The sequence below is a fragment of the Euprymna scolopes genome, chromosome 27, assembly GCF_053919585.1.
Source record: "Euprymna scolopes isolate OS-2025 chromosome 27, ASM5391958v1, whole genome shotgun sequence".
NCBI classification, from domain to species: Eukaryota; Metazoa; Mollusca; class Cephalopoda; order Sepiida; family Sepiolidae; genus Euprymna; species Euprymna scolopes.
The window spans coordinates 39,152,013-39,174,584 of record NC_136508.1 but is presented as its reverse complement, the minus strand read 5'-3'; the positions used below and the strand labels follow the sequence as shown (position 1 = coordinate 39,174,584).

Genomic DNA, 22,572 nt, shown 5'->3' with positions numbered 1-22,572 from the left:
ATCTTATACTGACCATGTCTTCATGAGTCGGTTGAATGTTCTCATCTAATAATTCAACTTCTTGGTCATCTAGATTTTCATCATGGGAACGTGCTAGTTTCTCTCGAATTTTCCGTTCCTTCGCCTGCGGGAAGAAAAAAAAAATAAAAGAAAGAAAAAGAAAAAAATTAGAAAATAATTAAATGCAACATTCAAGATTCAAGATACACATAAATATTTTAATCGATTAAAAGGTTTCATGATTAATGCTTTTAAGCAGATGAGTGGTCTCAGCAACGGAAACAAATACAGGTTCTGCCACACAGACATTCACTTGTAGAGTCTGCTGGGAGATGGCAACTTCAAAATGCGACACAATAGATTTTGTAAATATCTCCACTGGAACATCTGTAAAAAGTTGAATATTGAATGCAGCAGCAAGTCCTGGGAACATGTTTACCAGAAAAAACAGTTGGAAATAAGTTGTACACCATCCACTATGACTATACAATTCCTACAGCTAAGTACCCAGAAAATGGTGCTATTAAACTTGACATAATGATATGGGACAAGAAGGAGAAAGAAGTAACCTTAGTAAAAGTTACTGTTTCCAATGATGCTGAGTTAAACAAAGCTGAGAGGGAGAAGATAGCAAAATACCAAAGTCTTATGTTCGACGTGGGAAGAAATTGGAATCTTAGGAAGATCTCTATTATTCCAGTGATTATAGGAACAACTGGACTCATGAAAAAGAATTTCAAAAACTTGAGTTGAGTATACCCGGTGAACCAAGTGAAAGAGAGATTCAAACAATTGCACTTTAAGGGATGGTTGGAATGTATGAGATAGCTGGTGAATGTTTGGCATCTAATAGAATTCCCCATCCCCAGTTAGAATAAAATAAGAAGACTGAAAAAAAATAAACAAAAAAAACAAAAAACAATGCGCGCGCACACACACACACACACACATGCACACACACACACACACATATATATATTGACTGCTTCTTGAGGAGAGTTTTATTACTTTAAAGTATCATGTTTGCTAACAAATTTTGTGTTCAAAAATCTCATCTGCAAATTCTTGGCTTTTGAATTAAAATCTGTTCTGTCGAGTTTCAGAGGAGGAAAGATCCTTTTCGACTGAAGAAATTTTTATTTTTGTCATCCAGAGTACCCTTTTTTAAGGAGATACACACTCCCAACATAAAAAAAAAAACAAGAGCTTGTCTTCAACTTTACCCTCGTGGGGAGACAAGTAAATAGAGACAGACGTTTCTCATGTTGATATAGAGGAGTATCAAAAGTATACTCCCTGCTTGAACCTAGTAAAGTATACCTTCTGCTCCAACCTAGAGAAAGTATGCTCCAGGGTTCAACCTAGCAAAAGTATGCCCCTCCACCTGCTCCAACCTAGCAAAAGTATGCGCCCCCTGCTCCAACCTAGCAAAAGTATGCCTCCTGCTCCAATCTAGCAAAACCATACCCCCTGCTCCAACCTAGCAAAAGTACGCCCCCCTGCTCCAACCTAGCAAAAGTATGCCCCCCCTGCTCCAACCTAGCAAAAGTACGCCCCCCCTGCTCCAACCTAGTAAAAGTATGCCCCCCTGTTCCAATCTAGCAAAAATATGCCCCCCCTGCTCCAACTTAGCAAAAGTATGCCTCCTGCTCCAACCTAGCAAAACTATACCCCCTGCTCCAACCTAGCAAAAGTACGCCCCCCTGCTCCAACCTAGCAAAAGTATGCCCCCCCTGCTCCAACCTAGCAAAAGTATGCCCCCCCTGTTCCAACCTAGCAAAAGTATGCCCCCCCCTGCTCCAACCTAGCAAAACTATACCCCCTGCTCCAACCTAGCAAAAGTATGCACCCCCTGCTCCAACCTAGCAAAAGTACGCCCCCCCCTGCTCCAACCTAGCAAAAGTATGCCCCCCCTGTTCCAATCTAGCAAAAGTATGCCCCCCCTGCTCCAACCTAGCAAAAGTATGCCCTTCCCCCCTGTTCCAATCTAGCAAAAGTATGCCCCCTGCTCCAACCTAGCAAAAATATGTTCCCTTCGGTCACATATTTTTGCTAGGCGGGTAGATCCATCCATAATATAAGGGCCATTTTTAGAATTATGCAATATTTATACAAATGATTGTTTTTAAAAATATATACGTCCATGTATTTTTGAAACATCGTAAATTATAAACCTATGACGTCACGTCAAATCTACAATTATTTTGTTCAGGTAATCTTTTAAGATCTAATAAGCAAATCCAAATAACTGAAGATCTATCAGAATTTATAACCCCCCCCTTCTTCCTCATTCATAAGTGATTTCCTTGACCCTTTCTGCTGGTAGGATTTCCGGTCCCTGCTGCTTTAGGGGTCACGTGAGGTGGCTTACAAAAGCCCTCGCATGAGTGTGGCCTGTCTCACTTTTTCACCTTGCTTTTTTCTTTTTTCTTTTTTTGATCCAGCAGCAAGATGCGGTTGAGACTGGTTGACACAGTCACAGAAACCCAGTCTCTTTTTCCCACCATTACCTGAACTGAAGACTTATTTGTGACAAACACGAGACGGGATTTACAAGGAACCAGAATTGAGGGACGCACACGTGGCACCTGTTATTCGAACTTTCCGTTACAGATGAGTACTCGCGAAGCAAGTTTTTTTGCGAATCTTCTTTTTCTGTACAATTAACTTTTTTCTTCTTGTATCATCCATTTGTGCAGTCATTAAAATTGCTTTAAATATTGTGCACACTTGTTGTATTGCTTCTTGCAAACCAACTATCGCCATATTCGGTTTCAAAGCGTATCCTCCATTTGTTACCGCATTTTTTATATGGGAGAATTAAACATTTTCCCAGAGTAAAATTAATCTCAATAGATCTCAAAGGTTTTGGTTTCAATTTCCGGTCATGGCGTCCGGTTTTATTTTTAAATTTTTTTCTTACCATTTATCACCATTTGTGAAGACCTGAAAAGCTACTCGAGGATAAATTCACCATTTAGCAAGGCCTGAAAGCTACTCGAGGATAAGGGTTAATGAGTGTAAGGTGGTCACTAAGACAAAGCATCGTGATCAGTAGTGGCGGAAATTGGGTAGAATTTGATTATTTAAGCGGATGGCTCAACAAGAACTTGTTTACATTGGACTTGAAAACGACCATGTTATAGTCAGATGGAAAGCATCCCCGTGATATAACGTTCCACAGACGGGTAATTCTAGATATTGATATTTCGAAGTGAGATAAATTTCAGAATGTATTTAATACATTACTTTAAAAAAAAAAAAATTGTGACTGACGGACACAAAGATGGACGCACAAATACACAGACATGGAGAAAATGGTTCCCATGGATCAATAATAATTACTCACGTGATAAACTTGCTATCCATTTTTTCTTTCTCATTTTATATCCCATTTATTTCCCATTAAGTCATAGCCATCAGTATCATCTCTAATTATATGAGACCTTGTCGTGTGCAATTTTAGTAGAACTTTATTTCCATTGAACTAATTTCCATAAACTAACTCCAAAAAATAGAATCCATTTTTCTCTTTGTAATCTGTTTATCTGAAATAATTCAATCATATATTTTTTTTCAACTCATATAACAAACTTAAATAATAAGAATCGCAATTTATAATCACAAAACAAATTCATAAATTCGTTTTATATTGATTAATCCGCCATTGCTAAAGAAACTGAACATGAAGAATTGCAGTCCATATTAATCCGATCAAATCCTATTTTTTTTGTTCTTTATATAAACACTAGCAGGCACACGCGGTGTTGTCCGGGAAGTAACAAGCAACCACACGTACTAATACTCTCAAACGATTTGATTCTCAGGGACGATCTTATTCCAAGATCTTATTCCAAGAACTGCAAGGTTGTGGAACTCTCTTCCTGCTCATTGGTCCTGGATATGACCTTAAACTATATGCAATGGTGAGGTTCCAGCTTGCGGGCTTTGGGGAATGTGGAGCAACCTTTTAATTGCCATTGCTCCCAGGTCCACTTTGACCCGGAGTGGTAGCACCTGTTAGGGTCCCAACTATTGGTTGAATAGAAACCGACTTAAAAAACAAAACAAATATACTCTATTAAAAAATTGTTCTTCAAAATCAACGGATTCGGCATTAAATAACCTGAAAAGGGTTGATATGCCGTAAAACAAACAAACAAACAAACAAATTTCCTGCTCATTTTTCTTCTACCTGCTTTTAAGACTAATGTCAATAGGCATTTCCTGTCTTTGTGATAATCATCTTTCATTCTTACTAGTTACTTACACGAAGTGGCTTCATGCCTTGTCTGGAGTGATTTCCATATAAAAAACAACTGAAGCCGTAACTTGTCAATTTTTTTTTTAAACAAAACAAAAAATCGACAAAACAAAACAAAAAACAAAACCAAAATAAAAAACCGACAAAAAAAGCAAAAAAAAAAAAACCAACACAAAACTAAAAACCAAAAAAAACAAAACAAAACAAAAAAACGACAAAAAAAACAACAAAAAAACAAAAAAAAAACAACAAAAAATCTTTTTCTCCCTTGTTCATTCTTCCATTTACTCTTTCTCACCCCCAGTTCTTGTCTGCATCAGTCTCAGAGAGGATCTGGTGATACTAGATAAGGATGTCTGAAGATACTGGTTTCCTGGCCTAAAATGCACCAAACATTAATGTTATTGTTTTTTTCCCTTCCTTTTGCAAAACTTAATCATATTCTGTAAAATCTAAAACAAAAACGAAAATAACAATTTTACTCTACAAAACAACCAAACGAAACATCATAAATAAATATTTGAAGATTTTAAAAAAGATTTGAAGCATAAAAACTGTTTCCAAAATAATTTTTTCCGCACCTAACAGTGATTTAGCATTAAATAACCCGAAAAGGGTTGATATGCTGTAAAAGAAACCAAAAAAAAAGTTGAAGAATTATGAAGACGGAAGTAATACCATAAAAACGATCAACCTGTTGCACTCCAGAATTTATTTTTCTACATAGTCACCAGCATTCTCAATGCACTTTTGCCAGCGATGAACGATGGCTATGCATGGGCATTGACAGTGCGCTTTGTCATACGAGAGTCATTCCAAAACTAAAGCCTCCTATTTTTTTTTTAACTGAAATAGTTGAAAAATTGCTAAGACGGCAGTGGTACCATTAAAACGAGCGACCTTTTGTGTTCCAGAATTTATTTTTCAACATAGTCACCACCGTTATCAATACACTTTTGCTAGGGATTCAATAACGCATCTCTGCTTCTGAGGCACGTCCATGACAGTGATTGCTTTCTTAGAGTCGCACACAGTCGATATCTACAACAGAGAAATGAAACTTTCAGATCATGAATGCATAAGGTCAGTCAATAATGCAATTTGCAATGCCCCTCTGATTCATTGGGGCGGAAGTAAAAAAAAAATAGGAGCCATTTACTTTTGGAACGTCGCTTGTATAATAAAAGGACTTATTCAATTCATAAATTTACATTTTCTTCTATTACATAAATCTCAGTATTCTGTGTGTTAGTATGTTTGTATGTTTGCTAAAAACTTTTATCACCTGATAGCGTTAGAAAGAGTGGTCTCTCAGACATATAATATCGAAAAATTAGAAAAAAATCGTAAATTATTTCATGTAGAAATGCCGTTTTATTTGAAGGGGGTATTAAGTAAAAACATTGGTATCGACGCTGTTTGTTAATCGTGCATGCGCGAACGGTTGATTCATTTTAAAAATCTATGTTTGCGACGTAATAACATCTGTGTCGTCGTCGTCTGATCTATAACGTGTTCGCTTACGAACTTAAGTTTTGCAAGTTCGTACCCACCACACAGCATTTTCTTTTCTTTTAATGTTTTCTCTCTCTCCTATCTTTTAAAATTCTAAACTATCTTATGTACGCCCACCACATGACATTTAATAACATGATAAGATAGTCCTCAAGTCCCGTTTTGTTTTTTTTTGTTTTTTAATTATTATGTAACCGCATTGTACAATAATCGACTGCATTGATAATGTATATTATTTCTTTGGGGTTGTTTCGCTTTTATGTATAAAGCTACCAGTATTTTTAGTCTCTTTACATTAGTATCGCTATGTAGGATCTTGGTATTTTTTACCATGATTCTTCTGAAGTCAGAATGATGCCAGCCATGTTTTTTTAAGTGCTGTGATATTGAGCTGAAATCGGAGAAGTGGAGGGTTAGTCTTTGTGACAACGTGTTGGTCGTATGACCAATGTAGCAAGCGGACAATTAAATATATATATATATATATATATATATATATATATATATATATATATATATATAAACATGTCTGTGTGCTAGGATGTTTCATGCTAAATTTTATGCAATTATGCACAATGTAGAAACTATGCAATAAATAATTAGGTGTAATGGTTAAATGAAACCAAATATCTAATAGGAAACCATAAAGAAATGAATTAATTAATAAATGCTTGTTTTTTAAAGAAATATGCAAATTAGTTCACTTTCATGAGGTTGCTCACATGTCTATGAATGAGTATATTAAGAAGTTCATTAATAATTTTTAAATAGAAAAAGTAGGCTTTTAATATCAATGTCAGAGCGAGGGAAAACTCATTTATATATATATAAATATATATATATATATATATATATATATATATATATATATATATATATAACTACTTCATTTACTCACACAAATTTAATATACGAAAGTATAGATTTATGCGTAAACTTTAAGTATTTACTTCAAAAGTGCTCAATACGTAGGTAGAGCTAGTTAGTAATTTATAAAATATATATGGCGATTAAGCTACACTGAATATTCTGCGTTTCATCCACTGTAGGATTCGTCAGGCGTTTTTTCAACATAAGCCTGACGAATCCTACAGTGGATGAAACGCAGAATATTCAGTGTAGTTTAATCGCCATATATATTTTATATATATATATATATATATATATATATATATACTAGCAGATGTACCCGGCATGGCCCAGGTGTTGGATTAAACAGTTACATCTGTACACATAATTAGTTGATATATTATCTAATTGGAATTCATTATTGAGATGAGTTTTATTTATTAGTTTATTTATTACGGACTCTTATCCTCATCTTTTTTAGATGTTGTTTCACGACGTTTCAACCAACTATTCCTCTGACCTTTATCGTCGTTACCACCTGACGAAGGCCAGAGGAATAGTTGGTTGAAACGTTGTGAAACAACTAAGAAAGATGAGTATAAGAGTCCGCAATAAATAAATTAATAATTAGTTGACTCTCAGGCATCGGGGCTTTTATATCGTAATGAAATTACATAGTAATCTCCCCTTTGCTTATTTCAATATGTGTTTTTTTGAAATTCCAAATTTTGATCCTGTAGCAGCTATTTTTCCAGCTCAAAAGCAATAAGAAATTGTTCCCCAAGTCTGAATACCCTATATATTAAATTGCAAGTCTATAGATAAAAAATAACAGAAGAGTTTGTTAGGGACCGTAACGGTCCTTTTTTTTTATAAGATCTTTGAAGCTGGATTATTGCTTCATCATTATTTTTATTTCAATATACAACTGATTTCAAAAAGACAGAAACAATTGTGCTGCATATTGATATTTTATGAATGCGATTGTGATATAACCAATGGTTGAGAATGAAATTCAAACAGTACTCGAGCTGAGATCGAAACCAAAACCTGAAGACAGCGAGCCAAGTACAATAACTAACAGGCCAGCTTGACACGATTTTTAAAAAGGGTTTTCAAACCTACTTATTCTTAACATCAGGAAACTGTCATGTAAACGATTCACGCATGCACAGTCATGAAACAGTTGACAAACAAATAAAATGTGATGATCGCTCAAGTACCAATTTTTCAATTTTGACCCCCTTAGCAGCCTTTTTTTCTTCCGGATGGAAACCGATTAAATAGTTTTCCATAATTTCAAGTCTGTAGATAAAAAATTTGTTGAGTATATAGGTTGAGAAGTGTCCTCACACGCACACATTTTTGCTTTTATAGATATACAGATAAATTATATAATTCATAGAGATAGGATGTTGTAAGGATGAGGACCAGTCCTATCCTAAGAAAATATTTTGAACTGTGGAAACTAGGAGGATTGGTTGGTTGGTTGGTTGTTTTGTTTTACGGCATATCAACCCTTTTCAGGTTATTTAATGCCGAATCTGGTGATTTTGAAGAACGATTTTTTAATATAGTATATTTGTTTTTTAAGTCGTATTCTATTTAACCCATAGTTGGGACCCTAACAGGTAGTACCATTCTGGGTCAGAGTGGACCTGGGAGCAATGGCAATTAAAGGGTGGCTCCACACTCCCTAAGGCCTGCAAGCTGGGTCCCTCACTATCGGATATAGTTTAAGGTCATATCCAGGACCTAGGAGGATTGGAAGTGGTATAAGAATTGTGTGCAGGAGGATATGAAAATGTGTGGATCGGATTACATAACATCGGAGGCGAATGCACTCTGGAGAGCAGAGTGGTGGAATGCAATAGGGGTTGGCACGGAAAGGTTTGGAAGTGAACGGAGTCATCACGCTGAAGAGCTGAGAGCAGCAAAAATAGTGCACTGCAAAAATCAGTTATGTACACAATTGTTATAGGATGGATGGATCTTGAATTGGACTGTCTTTTCATATGAGAACCAAGAAATAAAGCTCTTCGAAACCTGTATACTCGATTCGAGTGACGGTCATGATGATAAGTAGAAAAGACTTGTTAAAAAAAAAAAAAAATCGGATAGTACTAATTAATTCAATAGTCATGAAAATTTTCCAAAAATACGAAGTAATAATAATAAAAATAAAAATAAAAATAATAATAATAATAATAACAATAATAATAAAACTTCATGTGTACAAGCACCTCCCCATATTTTTTATTTTCGTTTTTTTTTGTTTTTTTTCAATTTTTTCAGTGGATTATTATCGAATGAACACTAATCTACCAAAAAAAAAAAAAGTCAATATTTAAATATTTTATACGGGGTGCTCAGTTTCTAATGCAATGTTCTAGTAAATCAATCACCCATTTTAGAACCACTCGACGTCTTTAGGACAAATTTCGCGAATTTAACTTTTTTTTTTAAACAGTTTGTAGGAGTAAACCTAAGTGACCTCAGGCCACATACGACTACCATCAAGAAAAGACATTGTTTCTTTAATCCTCTTTTTCTCTAAAAGAACTCAACTAACCAAGATACCCAAAAATCTATTCCCTTTTCTCTTCTGCTGTTGCTGCTCGCTCACACACACACACACACACACACACACACACACACACACACACACACACACACACACACACACACACACACACTCTCTCTCTCTCTCTCTCTCTCTCTTTGACCGATGATTGACCTAAAAAGGATTGGACAGTCAGTCTCCAGGCTTCTACGTTGTCACACGTGTCCTGCGAAGAGCAGACACAGAATTCTAAAAGTGTGGGAACATGATGAGAATTAGCAGCGAACCGGATGTTAACGCATCCACCATGAGAGACAAAATGAAAAATCGTCTTTTGCACATGGCTCCACGCATCGCTTCTGCTTGGGAAGAAAAAAATAAGATAACCACAAAATAATTATCATTATCAACCAATGGCAGAGCTCCGCGCCTAAAATAAACACCTCAAATATCACAGTCACTGGGAGCCAGTTTGCCACTATAAAACGAGGGTTTTTAGGGAACCAGGAGGGAGGAGGAGAAAGAAGACGAAGATGCCGGGCTGCTAGCGCTGATGAAAGAAGAGACTCGCTTTCCAGTTATAAGCCAGGACACGCATCACCGACAGCAGGATGACCGGCCTACCGTAATCCTCTCCAAAAGATAAGTTACATTTTACGAACATTCATTCCTTGTCAATTCATACATACCTATCAACAGTTTACGAACATTCATCCCTTGTCAATTCATACATACCTACAAACATTTTACGAACATTCATTCCTTGTCAATTCATACATACCTACAAACATTTTACGAATATTCATCTCCTTTGTTAAATCACATTCCATCCTACGAACACTTTGCCTCTCCTAATACAAATTGTTGATCGTAAATAAAGTCGGTTCTCAACCTTCAATATTCGTCTGTCTTTAATTATATGGAGTTAGAATCTACACGCTTCCAACGTTATTCATTTCATAGATTTTTTGTTGTGGCCTCTAGGGCATCCTTTCCCACCCTTTATATAAATACCGAGGTCGTAAAAGTATGTAAAAGCTAAGAAAATAAAATATTCCTCTCCAGCTAATATTTGTATCCACTTATCAGTTATAACAACCAATAAACAAATATTACAAGTTTATCCTTTTTTCGAAGTTTGCTTGAAATTTGCCATTATCCGATTATTTTATATTTAATTTATCGTTATCGACAAGTTTCGTGACCCGATATTTACAATTTTTTAATTAACACGAAAACATTTTTGTATACTAACGTATGTGCACAGTTTCTAATTTAATAAATTAGTTCCCCATATTGGAACCACTCGACGACAACACGCATACCTTTTTTGTATACATGGTTTTTTCATTTATCAACCTAATAGCATAAATAATAGTCAATATGTACTAGAGTACCGACTAAAAACTTAGAGTTATTCGGGTCTGTATTCTGTATTGTTTTCACTGGTACCCATGTTTGTTTTTGCGCATGCGCATTCAATTTCAACTTGGGGGGGGGATCTATTCATTATATTAGAAACTGTGCACATGCATAAGTATACTAAAGAATTTTCCTGTTAATTTAAAAATTGTAAATGTCGGGTGACGAAACTTGAAGATAGTCAAGGGGAATTAAAAAAAAAAAAAAAAAAAAAAAAAAAGGCCAAACTACTTGAAAAGGCTAAGTTTGCTAAAGTTGCCTAAAAACGTTGAGTGATTCTAAAATGTGTGGTCGATTTACTAAAACGTTGCATTAGACACTGACCACCAGCAGCAGCACACCAGCCACACCAGTGACACCACACCAGTACACCACACACCAGTGACACCAGCTACACCACCACCGTTACAAATATGTAAATATTGACTTTTTCTTTTATTTATTTATTTATTGATTGATTTTTTGATAATCTGGTACATTTTGTCTATTCGATAATAATCCGCTGAAAAATTGAAAAACAAAACAACGAAAATAAAAATATGGAGGATACCGCTCTTACACGTGAACTAAAAAGAAAATTAATAAAAACACTTTTTTTTGTATTTTATTTTCCTTAAAAGAAAAGATAATCCAAGGGAAATAACTTTTCGTATTCGTATTCAGAGTTATTTCCCTTGGAAAACAATCCCTTTCGTAAGAATTTTTGAAATATGTATATTCGCATGAATCGGCACGATGCGACGATTAAAAAAAAAACAAAAAACAAAAAAAAACAAAAAAACAAAACAAAACAAACAAAAAAACTATTTAATTTATTATTTTCTTATTAAAAAGAATTTTTTGTTTTGTTTTGTTTACTGACTCTATTTGGCTATTGAGATTAGTAAATGTTTGTGTAGTAATAGGATTTTAAAAAAATGCATTTCGGAAAAACAATTACGTACATACCTGTCATGTCGAAAAGAGTAAAAATTCCCCAAATTACGAAAAAACGATTAATTATAAGTAAAAATAAAACTTATTGAATTTCATCTATTAGTCAATGTGGAAGAGTTCTTAAAAGCCAGGGAAGGTAAGTGAAATATATTATTTTGAGACCCCCCCCTCCATTTCAAAATGGAAAAAAGCAGACTGTTAATATCCGTTTTTTTTTTTTTTTTTTATCTTTGTAAAAAATAGTTCTTGCAGATCTTCTACTCAATCATTTTTCGCAAACTTTTGGAATTGTTACTAATTTCGACATGACACGTATGTTTGTAATTGTGTTTTATTTGGAATGCATTTTTTTAAAGCATTTTATTATACTGTACAAGCACCAGATTGTTTTCCCCAATTCTTACTAGAATTAGAGACGAGAGGAAGGTTGCTAACATTCATAACGGAAGTTATAATATGGAATTAACTGGATTCGAACTTTGTACAACCAGGCCGTCAGTCTGTGTAAGTCTCCATTTCACCACGGTCACCTTTCACTATGATACACTAACTTTTTCAGATGAGTTTCTTTGTATTGTTTTGTCAACATGTATCCGCCCGTCTTTTATTTAAAGTTTACTACCACCAAAGAAAAGGAAAGACATGCAAATCAGGAATTAAATTCAAAACAACCTCCAGTTTGTAGTGGAATGAGGCCGTAAATGATTGGTGACATTTAATGCTACTAAGACTAAGCTTCTTTCCTTTCACAACTGCAAAAAAAACTTTCTCAACCAACGATTGCCATAATAAATAACATCCTACCCAACACAGGAAACATGAATTGGAACAAATACGTTGAGGACATTGCCAAGACTACTGCAAAGAAGGGGGCTCCATCTACCAAGACCAGAGAGCATCCTATATATTTACACAGCCACAATTTGCTCATGCATGGAGTATTATAGCCATATCTGAGTTGATGCATTTACCACTTGTGCCTCACTTTTAGACAGGGTTCAAAAAAGAGTCCCAAATCTAATAGGTCCTGCACTATTGACCATGCTCCGACCTCTGTCCCATCACCACAATGTCACATTTCTGTCTTACAAATACTTTAATGGAATGTGTTTTGAAGAACTCTTAGCACTTGTGTCCCCTCAATGTACATACCCCCAACTAACCCGACAAGCAGCATAATTTCATCCCTTCACTGTTGAGGTCTCTAGATGCTGAAAAGCCTTCTACTCAATAGTTGCCTCCCTCAGACTGATAGACTTTGAAATTCCCTTCCTATTTGCTGCTTTCCTGACTGTATTAAACTGCAGGAGTTTAAATGTAATGTGAACAGATATCTCACTGCTCAACTCTCTGCAGTCCCCTGTTATACATAATCACAAATAGTAGCCCCGTACACTTTAAGTGGCTATCTGCTTTGTTTGGGGGATAAGAAAAAGACAACCCAAAAAGAAAAAAAAGACTTTAAAGTATAAAATAATCATTGTTACCATTTTTTAAAAGTCTCAATTTATGCTTAAATTGAACACAACGACATTGCTAGCATTAAAGTCCCATAACTCCCACCATTACCGCACCGCAATATATGATACGAGTTAAGAAATTAGTTTTTAAACAAACTAATACGTTTCTTGGCCTTTGGGACATCTGTTCTTCAGATGCTGCAGTGCTGCACTTCAATTTCTTGTTCTCTGTCAGTGGAGGAGAAATCCTTCACGACTGAGACAATTTTTTTTTTTTTTTTTCCTTTTTTCCACATTAAAAAACGACCCTGGTGTCTAACTCTGTCCCGTGGGGAGGCATTGTAAATAGGAACTAATACGTAATTTTTTTTTTAACATAAAAATAAATGTTTTTCAATTTTTGGAGATGCTGACTGATTATTCGTATCCTTTGGATTCTTCACAACAACCAGTGGCGTAGTAGATAAAGTACTTAGTAAAATTTAGTTGTAAAGTTACACTCTTCTGGAGATTGAAGGTTCAATGCTCAGTACAGGGCGAAACTCAAAATGCAATTGTAAATTTCTTAGGACAGTAATGGCTGATGGAACAAGAGCATACTATCTTCATGGATTAAATAAAGGGTTTCGTTCAAAATTTTGTGCAGATTCCTAAGTTTGATAAAATGATACTCGAGTTTGACAAGGAGGTTGGGGGTTACATCGGCTGAAACGTTGTGAAAATAACACTCAAAATGAGAATGGTAGTTTGAAGACTCTAAATAATACAAGTAAAAAATAAACTTTAATGTAATTTTCAACATTCAATAAATTATAAAGTGTTCTTTTTTAAGGCAGCAAACTTTAAATTTAGAACTATTTTTTTTTAATTACAGATTTGGCAACTATTGGTTATTTTGTAATTCAGTTTGGCTTGGAAATTATTCATGAAGAGACTGTCACTCGAACAGCGTTTGCAAATTGTGCTAATTTATTTTATTTACATTTGACGAACAAATAATCTCACGAAATAGACCTGCCAACTGGCCACCTCATTTGTGCAATTCAACCCATATTCGATTCTATTCTTTAGGGATATGTAAAGTTCCCTATGTAGGCTGATAAACCAAACACAATAGACCACCTGGAAGACACCATTCAACGCGTTATTGCCAAAATTCAGCCTTATTTAATGCATAGAGTTTGTTAAAATTGGACCTCTAGATTATTCTATATACGTGCAAGCCATATTTAAATATGAAATGCCAAAAATTAATCTTTGGAATGAACCACTAATTTGTATAATAAAAATATTTTTCTGTGATTTATTTTAATTTAAAGTTCACTGCCACTAAAAAAAAAAACCCAAAAAACAAAACAAAACTAAAAAACACTGTGTATATTTTATAATGGATACAAGCTTTGAAATTTAACATGATAGAGATTTTTAAATGGTGTGGGTATTTATTTGCTCTCCCACCAAGCAACTTAGGCACAAGGCCAATTTTTAATGTGAGGAGTGAAGGGAGGGGGAAGGGAAAAAGGGGGTCAGCTCCCGAGAGGTGGAAAATGGGAGCTGGTTAAAGATCAGGTATGTGGGGTTGCCCCCACATCCGTTCTTTGCTTGCAGTATCTGTTGGAACAGATACTACACTCTGATCTTGTCACCAGGGCCCTGGAGGGCACGTATGGTGTGATGGAAGGTTAACTTGTGTGGAAAAAAGAGGAAGGTTGCGTGTGTGTGTGGGGGGGGGTCTTAGTATAAAAGACTGTAGTTGGTTGGTAGGACTTAAGCATTATCAGCATAGAGTGGCAGCCTTGTGACCGGATGTAGTAGTGAGCGTGATCAGTCAATGTTATAAAAACTTGTTAGGGTTACAAACCCCACCAACATCCTCTAGTTTCTACTCGGTTACAAATGTTGGTACTGGTACAGCTTTTGAAGCAGACAAAACCAAATTTTCATTTAGCTTTTTCTGATAATGCCGAAGTGCTTATCTAATTAGAGGGCAAGAAAAACAGACGACAAGTAAACTGATTAAGTTTTAAATTGGCGAATGCCAACAGAGAAAAAAAAAAAAGAATGAAAATCAAATTAAAAACAATAACTGTTACTAAAGGTAATAAAAGTAGATTAGGGTTAGTTTAGGGTTAAATAAAAAAGAACAAAGACAAAAAAAACAAAAAAAAAACGATTTGGGTTTTTGTCTGATCCCAAAGCTGGACGATAAAAAAAAAAAAAGCAATAACTTTAGAGTTGTCCGCCATTTAAGTTTCAGAAGAGAAATATTATTCCAAACAAAATGACAGAATCAATCCAGAGCAGCTTTGAATTGTAAACGCTTGCAGACGAAGAATAATGTTTCCGGTAGGTAGTTAACCCAAAGAGTCCTGAGACAAAAAGCAAAATTCTTTCTCGTGTGAAAATTGAAAAGTATGTGTGGACATTCTTTAAGATTCAGTACATTTATGGAGTGATTCCAGTTTCTGATTGGTTGCTTAGCAGAGTGAAGCACCATTTGATTGGTCAGTTCCTATCAACCTTATATAAATAAAGCCTTGCAATTCTTTGTAATCCTACCCGCATTATTCTTTGAATTGTGTAGGGTTGGTCTACTCACTGCTTCAGTTGCTTGGAGACCTGGGTAGAATGTACCAGTGAAGACTCCGTTCTTAACAATTAGCCTGAAAGGTGAGGGACCAGGAACTAGCCCAGTACCTGTTGGACTGAGGTTCGTCACCTGGGTATTATCTAGGCGGTACACCCTTCCAGGCCTTGCCATTCGGTGATGCAAGTTTATCGCTTGCAGCCTGAGGTGTTACTACTGGGGAATGCTGATGGGATGCCCCGGTAATTTTTGCTAGGCCACAGTGTCCCTCCTTTAGGGGCACTGACTGGACATCTCCACCTTCCGTTCTTGTGTCACATCTTGATTTGGTGGGAAGCAAGTAAATATTTCCCCTCATTATTCTACCAAAAATATTGCAACAAGGTTTTTTAAAAATCTCTAACAGAACCGTCCACTTGCCCTAGTTGGGAAATATTGGAAGAAGCAGCAGCAGCAGCAGCTTTGCCTGGAAATGATTTCTACGAAATCAAGACTTGAAGTCCCAAAAGCTACAATAAAAAATACAAATTAAAATATTTTATTGGCAAAACACATGCTTCATAATTTCTATTTCTCTAATACAATTTTGGGTGCCAGTTTAGCATGGTTCTTACCAGTAATGTTTTCGTTTAGTATGATTGTTACCTTTGGAATTGGTTTGTATCGAAGCAACTACCTAAGTTTCGTAACCAAAAATGATCCCCCAAAAGTGTGGAGTCGCTAATAAAATTCACAATTCTTTTTGCTGTTATTTATCTCCCTACTATAAAGGCATGATGTGACACAGAGGTCGGAAAGTGGGATTTAAAGAGCCAGCGCCCTAGAGGAAGAGCACTCTAGCCTGCAAAAAAAAAAAAAAAAAAAAAAAATGCAGGGGTCAGTTCTGTCAGCATTCCCCGGTAGGGGTACCTCAGGCAATTAATAATAGACTAACCTCTTCTCAAATGGAGAAGGCAAAGCCTGGGAAGGCGGACTTTATAGAACTGAACAAGACCAAAAATACCTCAGCCAACAAGGAACAGGGCACATCATCAACGATAGCTTTGACTCTAATAGTTTTGTGAAGCAAGGAAACCTCCCTAGTTGAGATACTATAAACAACATAATATCAACTATAACGAATAACCACATTATTTAATATATAATATGAACTAATGTCTAATTTTCCCAGCCTTTGATCAATATTTGTACTCCCATATTATTTTCTACCTCTCAGCTGACAATCATTCCTTTATCATTAACCTTGATCCTTGAGTGGCTCTTGGCCTTGATAAACGGATACCCCTTAATAAAACACAAAAATAAACACAATCAACTAATAAATACTAGTCACATAAATTAAATTTTTATTTCATTTACATCCGCCCCAGAAGGTCAGACACAAGGTCAGGTGTGGGTTTGATGAAAGTGGTTTTTGCAGAATGAACTGGATTCGAACTTGGAACATCCAGGTTTTCAGTCTGTGTCGTTAACCACTTAGCAACTATTACCCCTATTAAGTAAAATTTTATAAGCTTTTTTCCAAATGTTAACCATAAACCGTGGATTATATTCTGTTGAAGTATCCTTGAAGGTAATAAGGGCTATGAATCATCGATAAAACTCTATGGAATGAACTGGATTCGAACTGGGAACATCCAGGTCATTAGAACGTGCCGTTAACCACTTAGCCACTGATTAAAGTTTTAGAAGTTGTTTCCAAAAGTTAAAAAACAAAGTGGATCATATTTAGTTGAAGTACCCTTGAAAGTAATAAGAGCTATGAATCATGAATAAAATAATAAAAAAAAAAATATCTACAAACAAATGAGAAACATCCATCGGAAAGTTTTCGCGGTCAGACGTAAAGATGCCAAGAATCCTACAAGAACTCTTCAACATCTCCAAGATAACAGTAAGAATCATACTAAACTGGCAACTTTGGATCATTGGTGATACTTACCTGCAGAATAGTATTCCCTCGCTTAAAATGGTTAATTAGTCCCTGGAAAGTGCCATGTTAAAGGAAATAGTGTTAAATGATTATAAAAAAAAAAAAACAAAAAAAAAAAAAACAGAGAAATATTTGGTAATTCATCCAATTTTCTTTTTTCAAAATTTTTTTTTTTTTAAATATATATTGTGCATTCCATTTGGACTCTTGAGCGTATAAAGGAAATAAATAGATAAATATGACAAAAAAAAAAAAAAAAATTCAGAACTTAATTTAGTTTTCAAACACATTCAATTCCTCCATGATTATCGCCATAGACGGATATTCAACAAAGTACTCAATTATAAGATGAAACAGTTTTTTTTTTTTTTTATTTGAACGAAATGTTACAAGGAATCAAATGGTTGAGTTTAGGATATTTTTTTACAAAGATACCATTAACCACAGATACATACTGATTAATAACACCATGCAACAAATTTCAAGTGAAAAAAAGTACATGCCACCTAAAACCTGTTTCGTTGTCAGGAAAATATCCCAACCTTTATTTCTCTGGATTAGGCACCGTTTTCATGTACTATAAATCATATTTAATTATTATTAGTTATGAATGAAAAAACGAAAAATTGTCAGTTTAAACAGCATTTGCCTACTTAACCCTCTTGTTGTCGAGTGTCATCCTCTCTTTTTTATATTCCAGCAATAGTCTCCCAATGTGCCAGGGTTTCCATTTTTGTTTAAACCGTTTCTTCATCACTGAAATGTCCTGATGGAATCTTTCACTATGTCCATCCATCACTCACATCAATAAGATTCTCTGAAAAATTCTCGAAAGTGACAATTTTGCAAAAAAAACTATACCTAATTTGACCAAAAGAAAGCCAGAAATGGATTTCCGATGCCAATGAGCATATAAAAATGGTCACAGATGTTCTGTACTTTTTCGAGTGTTTCAGAGTTATTAATAAGTTTGTTGCATGCATTGTTGATATCAAGATTTATTCAGACTCGAGTCTTGAAAGAAGTTCATTGAATCGTGTAAACAAAGAATTTGAAGAAAAAGGAAACGAAAGAAATGTTTTGAAACTTTTTACAGGGTGGAACCATAAAATTATTGCCTTAGAAAAGACGACATGATTTCATTTCCGTTTGATGAAAACTGGTTTTCTTTTCTTTTTTTTTTTTGTTATAGACCACTTGTATACAAATCCCAAGAGCGGTAGGAGCCTTCTATCATGTCTGAAAGTGACATAATGTTCAACGAGTGAGATCAGAGATGCGCCGCTGTACAACTCATGCTCTCTACCGATCCAAGTTATTACAACAGGACCATTGCCAGCACCCTCAAAATGCAAATCCAGTTCAATGCTTGAGGACATAGCTCAATGAAGTTTCTGGCCATGGTTATGGTTTTTGGTGTAGTTTCAAGTGAGGACCGCATCATGCCATCTCACATATTTGAAGTCAGCTTGAAAGTCAACACTAAAGTGTACCTGGATGTGCCGAAATGTAGTGATTCCCTGGTGCAATTAGGTAGCCACTGGCAAACCCTGGGTGTGGTAGCAGGACTCGGCGCCAACCCACAAGTCCAAAGAGATCCAGACTTGGCTTCAGAAGGAGTGCTACGACTTTGTACCCTTCTCTCATTGCCCCCCCCCCCGACTTGAACCCACTGAACTACTTCATTTGGTCATACATTGAGAACATCATCAATATCAATATGATTGCTGCCATCCACCGGACATCCATTAAGCTCCCACCGACACTTGTGGAAAGGCATGCTCCTAGTTCGGGGCAGTGATTGAGGCTGAAGGCGACTGCATTGTATAGATGTCAGCTCTACTACATAATTAAGTTACCAGAGTTGATTTTTTCATTCAAAGTTTTAAAATAAAGCTGTAGCGTTGTTTTTCTTAGGGGGGACAACTTTATCGTAGATAAATATTTTTGTTTTAACCCATTAGTGGCCAAATTCTTTTTTTTTTCTTTAATTTATTACCAAAAATCTTTTGTAAATACAAAATTATATTTGAGCAAAATTACTTTCAAATATTTATTTGAGTCTGAAGGATAGCGCATTCATTATTACAATCTATAACAATGTAGTTTGATTATAAAAACTACTAACCAAAGAACTTTTGAGTATTCAGTTTTTGCGGACTGTTATCCTCATTTCCCTTTTTATTGTTGTTGAAACAACACCTGAAGAAGGCCAGAGGATAAGTTGGCCAAAACGTGGTGAAACAACAACAATGACGATGTATATGACTGAGTACTAATGGGTTAATATCAAACATTTATCTACCAAACTTAACTTATTAATTATTAGCTGGACGCCGGCGTTGCCTGGTCGTGCAATACGCTTACACATGATATTTTAATTTAAGCAGATCGTGTATGTATTATAGAATCAATCGTCTATCGATTATTGTATATTATGAGGAATAATTTTTCCGGTGGACTAATTCACACACACACACACACACACACACACACACACACACACACACACACACACACACACACAGTAATAATGATAATATCGTTCATCAACTTCCATCTGTGTTTAATTACAATATCACGTCAGCTGATATTTGGGTTTGATGAATGCTGTGGAAAAGTCACTTGTGATCCGAATATGTAAACGAAGAAATGATTTGCAGCGATTTTAAATGGTATTCTTCTTTTATCATAAATTGAACACATTAATAAGAAAAAATTAAAATAAAATGGTGAGGTACACCTGGGCTTGAACAGGGGATCATTCGATTTGTAGTCGAATGCTCTACCACTAAGCTGTATCTCCAGATTATAATAAATCTGGGGTTTTTTTTTAAAGAAGAAATGATTTGCTGAAATTTTATTATCTTCCTTTGGCCGGTGTAACGTAAAATATTCCTCTGTAAAAATTATTCTTTTTTATCTATAAGAGAGAAAAGATATTTTTAAGGTAGGATTTTTTTTCGATTTTCGATACTTATCGGATGAATTTCTGTACAAAACATATCTAAGAACACTGCCAGACATATAAATTAGCTTTGTGTGAAATTTGCAAAAGATAGGCTCAGTCGGTTCGGAACCTATGAGGAAGTAACACACATACACACACACAAAATGTGACTTTATATATAAGTAGAGAAAGAGATGAATCATTATGTATCTGTGGTTATTGGTATCTTCGTAAAAATAACCTAAACTCAACCATTTCACTCCTTGTGAAAGTTCGTTCAAGCAATGTACTGGCTATTACATTGAATATCTAAATCTCTATTACATTTCGGATATTTTTTTAGATGAGGACTGATAATTGGTATTATTTGGACTATTGTTCTCATCTTGGATGTTATTCTCACGTCTCGTCTAATGTAACCTCTGATTTTTTCCAGAGGCATTTTGTCGAACTCGGGAATCTAACAGAAGTTTGAATGGAACCCTTTATTTATTTCATGGGATCCGAGGCTCAACGGATAAAAATATAAAGTTATAATCAGTTCTAAGTTAGAGTATTATGAAAGTTAAATGAGAGCCAGCTGCCTTCGTGGAATAATATTCTTGTTTGACAAGATGCACAAGTTTGGATGTTACATCAGCTGAAACGTTGTGAAAATAAAATCAAAGATGAAAACCATAGTCCGAATAATTCAAATAATGCTAAATATATAAGTTACACATCTGACTGTTCAGAAGTGTGAATGTGCGAATATATATATATATATATATATATATATATATATATATATATATATATATATAATATATTGTTTTATGAAAAACAAGACTTCAAAGAATGCAACAATATATAATAACATATAGCAACAATAGTGTATTTTAGTTACAATTGTTTCAAGACTATTCGGACAAATCCAAACATTATGTCGTTTGAAAATTTCCACAAGAACAGCTTCTCTTCAGACTTACTGAATAAAAACACACTTTAACAATAAAACATTATGGAAACCATTTCTCATATAAGGAAAAGAAAACATGCGAAAATATTTTACCTATATCTCATCCTTGCAAAGTGCTTTTATTCAATAAGTCTGAAGAAAGGCTGTTCTTGTGAAATTTTTCAAACAACATAATGTTTGGATTTGTCCGAATAGTCTTGAAACAATTGTAACTAACGATGAAATACACTATTTGTTGCTATCAACCCATTATTTGAAGTCTTGGTTTTTGTTAAAAGAATATATGAATGCTCAATTATGAAATATGATAATTTTGTAGCTTACAGTTGAAGTCATCACGTTTTGGCTTAAAATGTATTGGTATATGAACGATTACTGAATTATATAAAACTAGTAAAATTCGGAATACTACAAATAAGACATATATATATATATATATATATATATATATATATATATATATATATATATATATGATCAGTCAGGATATGGTGGAAAGAAATCTATAAAGTGCTGATGGCAAATGCAAGAGCTAAAATACAAATTATTTATTTAAAACTACATGTTACAAATTTCAAAAACGTGCTATAGATCCATTGATGGAAATCGACCTTTTACCGTTTAAAAAATCCATTAAATCTACGTCAATGAAACCATAGTACGTGTAACATATCTAACATGGTTCTTAAATAAATATTCTCCGTATGTATTTATGTATGTATGTATGCAAAGGGGAATAACAGAAAGCAATATAATGCAGAGGAATAATCATTAGTAAACATATTACTTGTAGAAAAATGAAACAGTTTCATTACTGATGTATTATATCTATATATATATATATATGTGTGTGTGTGTGTGTGTATACATATTTATGTATGTGCATGTACATATACATATATACGTGTGTGTATACATATATATGTATATATGTGTGTGTATACATATATATGTATATATGTGTGTATATATTTATGTATGTACATATATAGATATGTATATATACATATGTATTATATACATTTATAGATATATATTATATATGTAGTATATCTATACGTATATAAATATATATTTCTACATATGTATATATATATATTTCAATATATGTATATATATATATAAATATATATTT

At 34.6% G+C, this 22,572-nt stretch overlaps 1 protein-coding gene across 1 annotated transcript in view; it reads right to left on the bottom strand.

The window, feature by feature from the left end:
- LOC145248700 (fibroblast growth factor receptor 2-like) overlaps positions 1 to 22,572 on the bottom strand; it is a 380,337-nt gene that overhangs the window by 35,694 nt on the left and 322,071 nt on the right. The window contains exons 7-8 of the mRNA XM_080110355.1: positions 17,539 to 17,580; positions 14 to 124 (exon numbers count right to left, since the gene is read on the bottom strand). Coding sequence (XP_079966481.1) covers positions 14 to 124; positions 17,539 to 17,580 — 153 coding nt within the window. The remainder of the gene's footprint in view (positions 1 to 13; positions 125 to 17,538; positions 17,581 to 22,572) is intronic.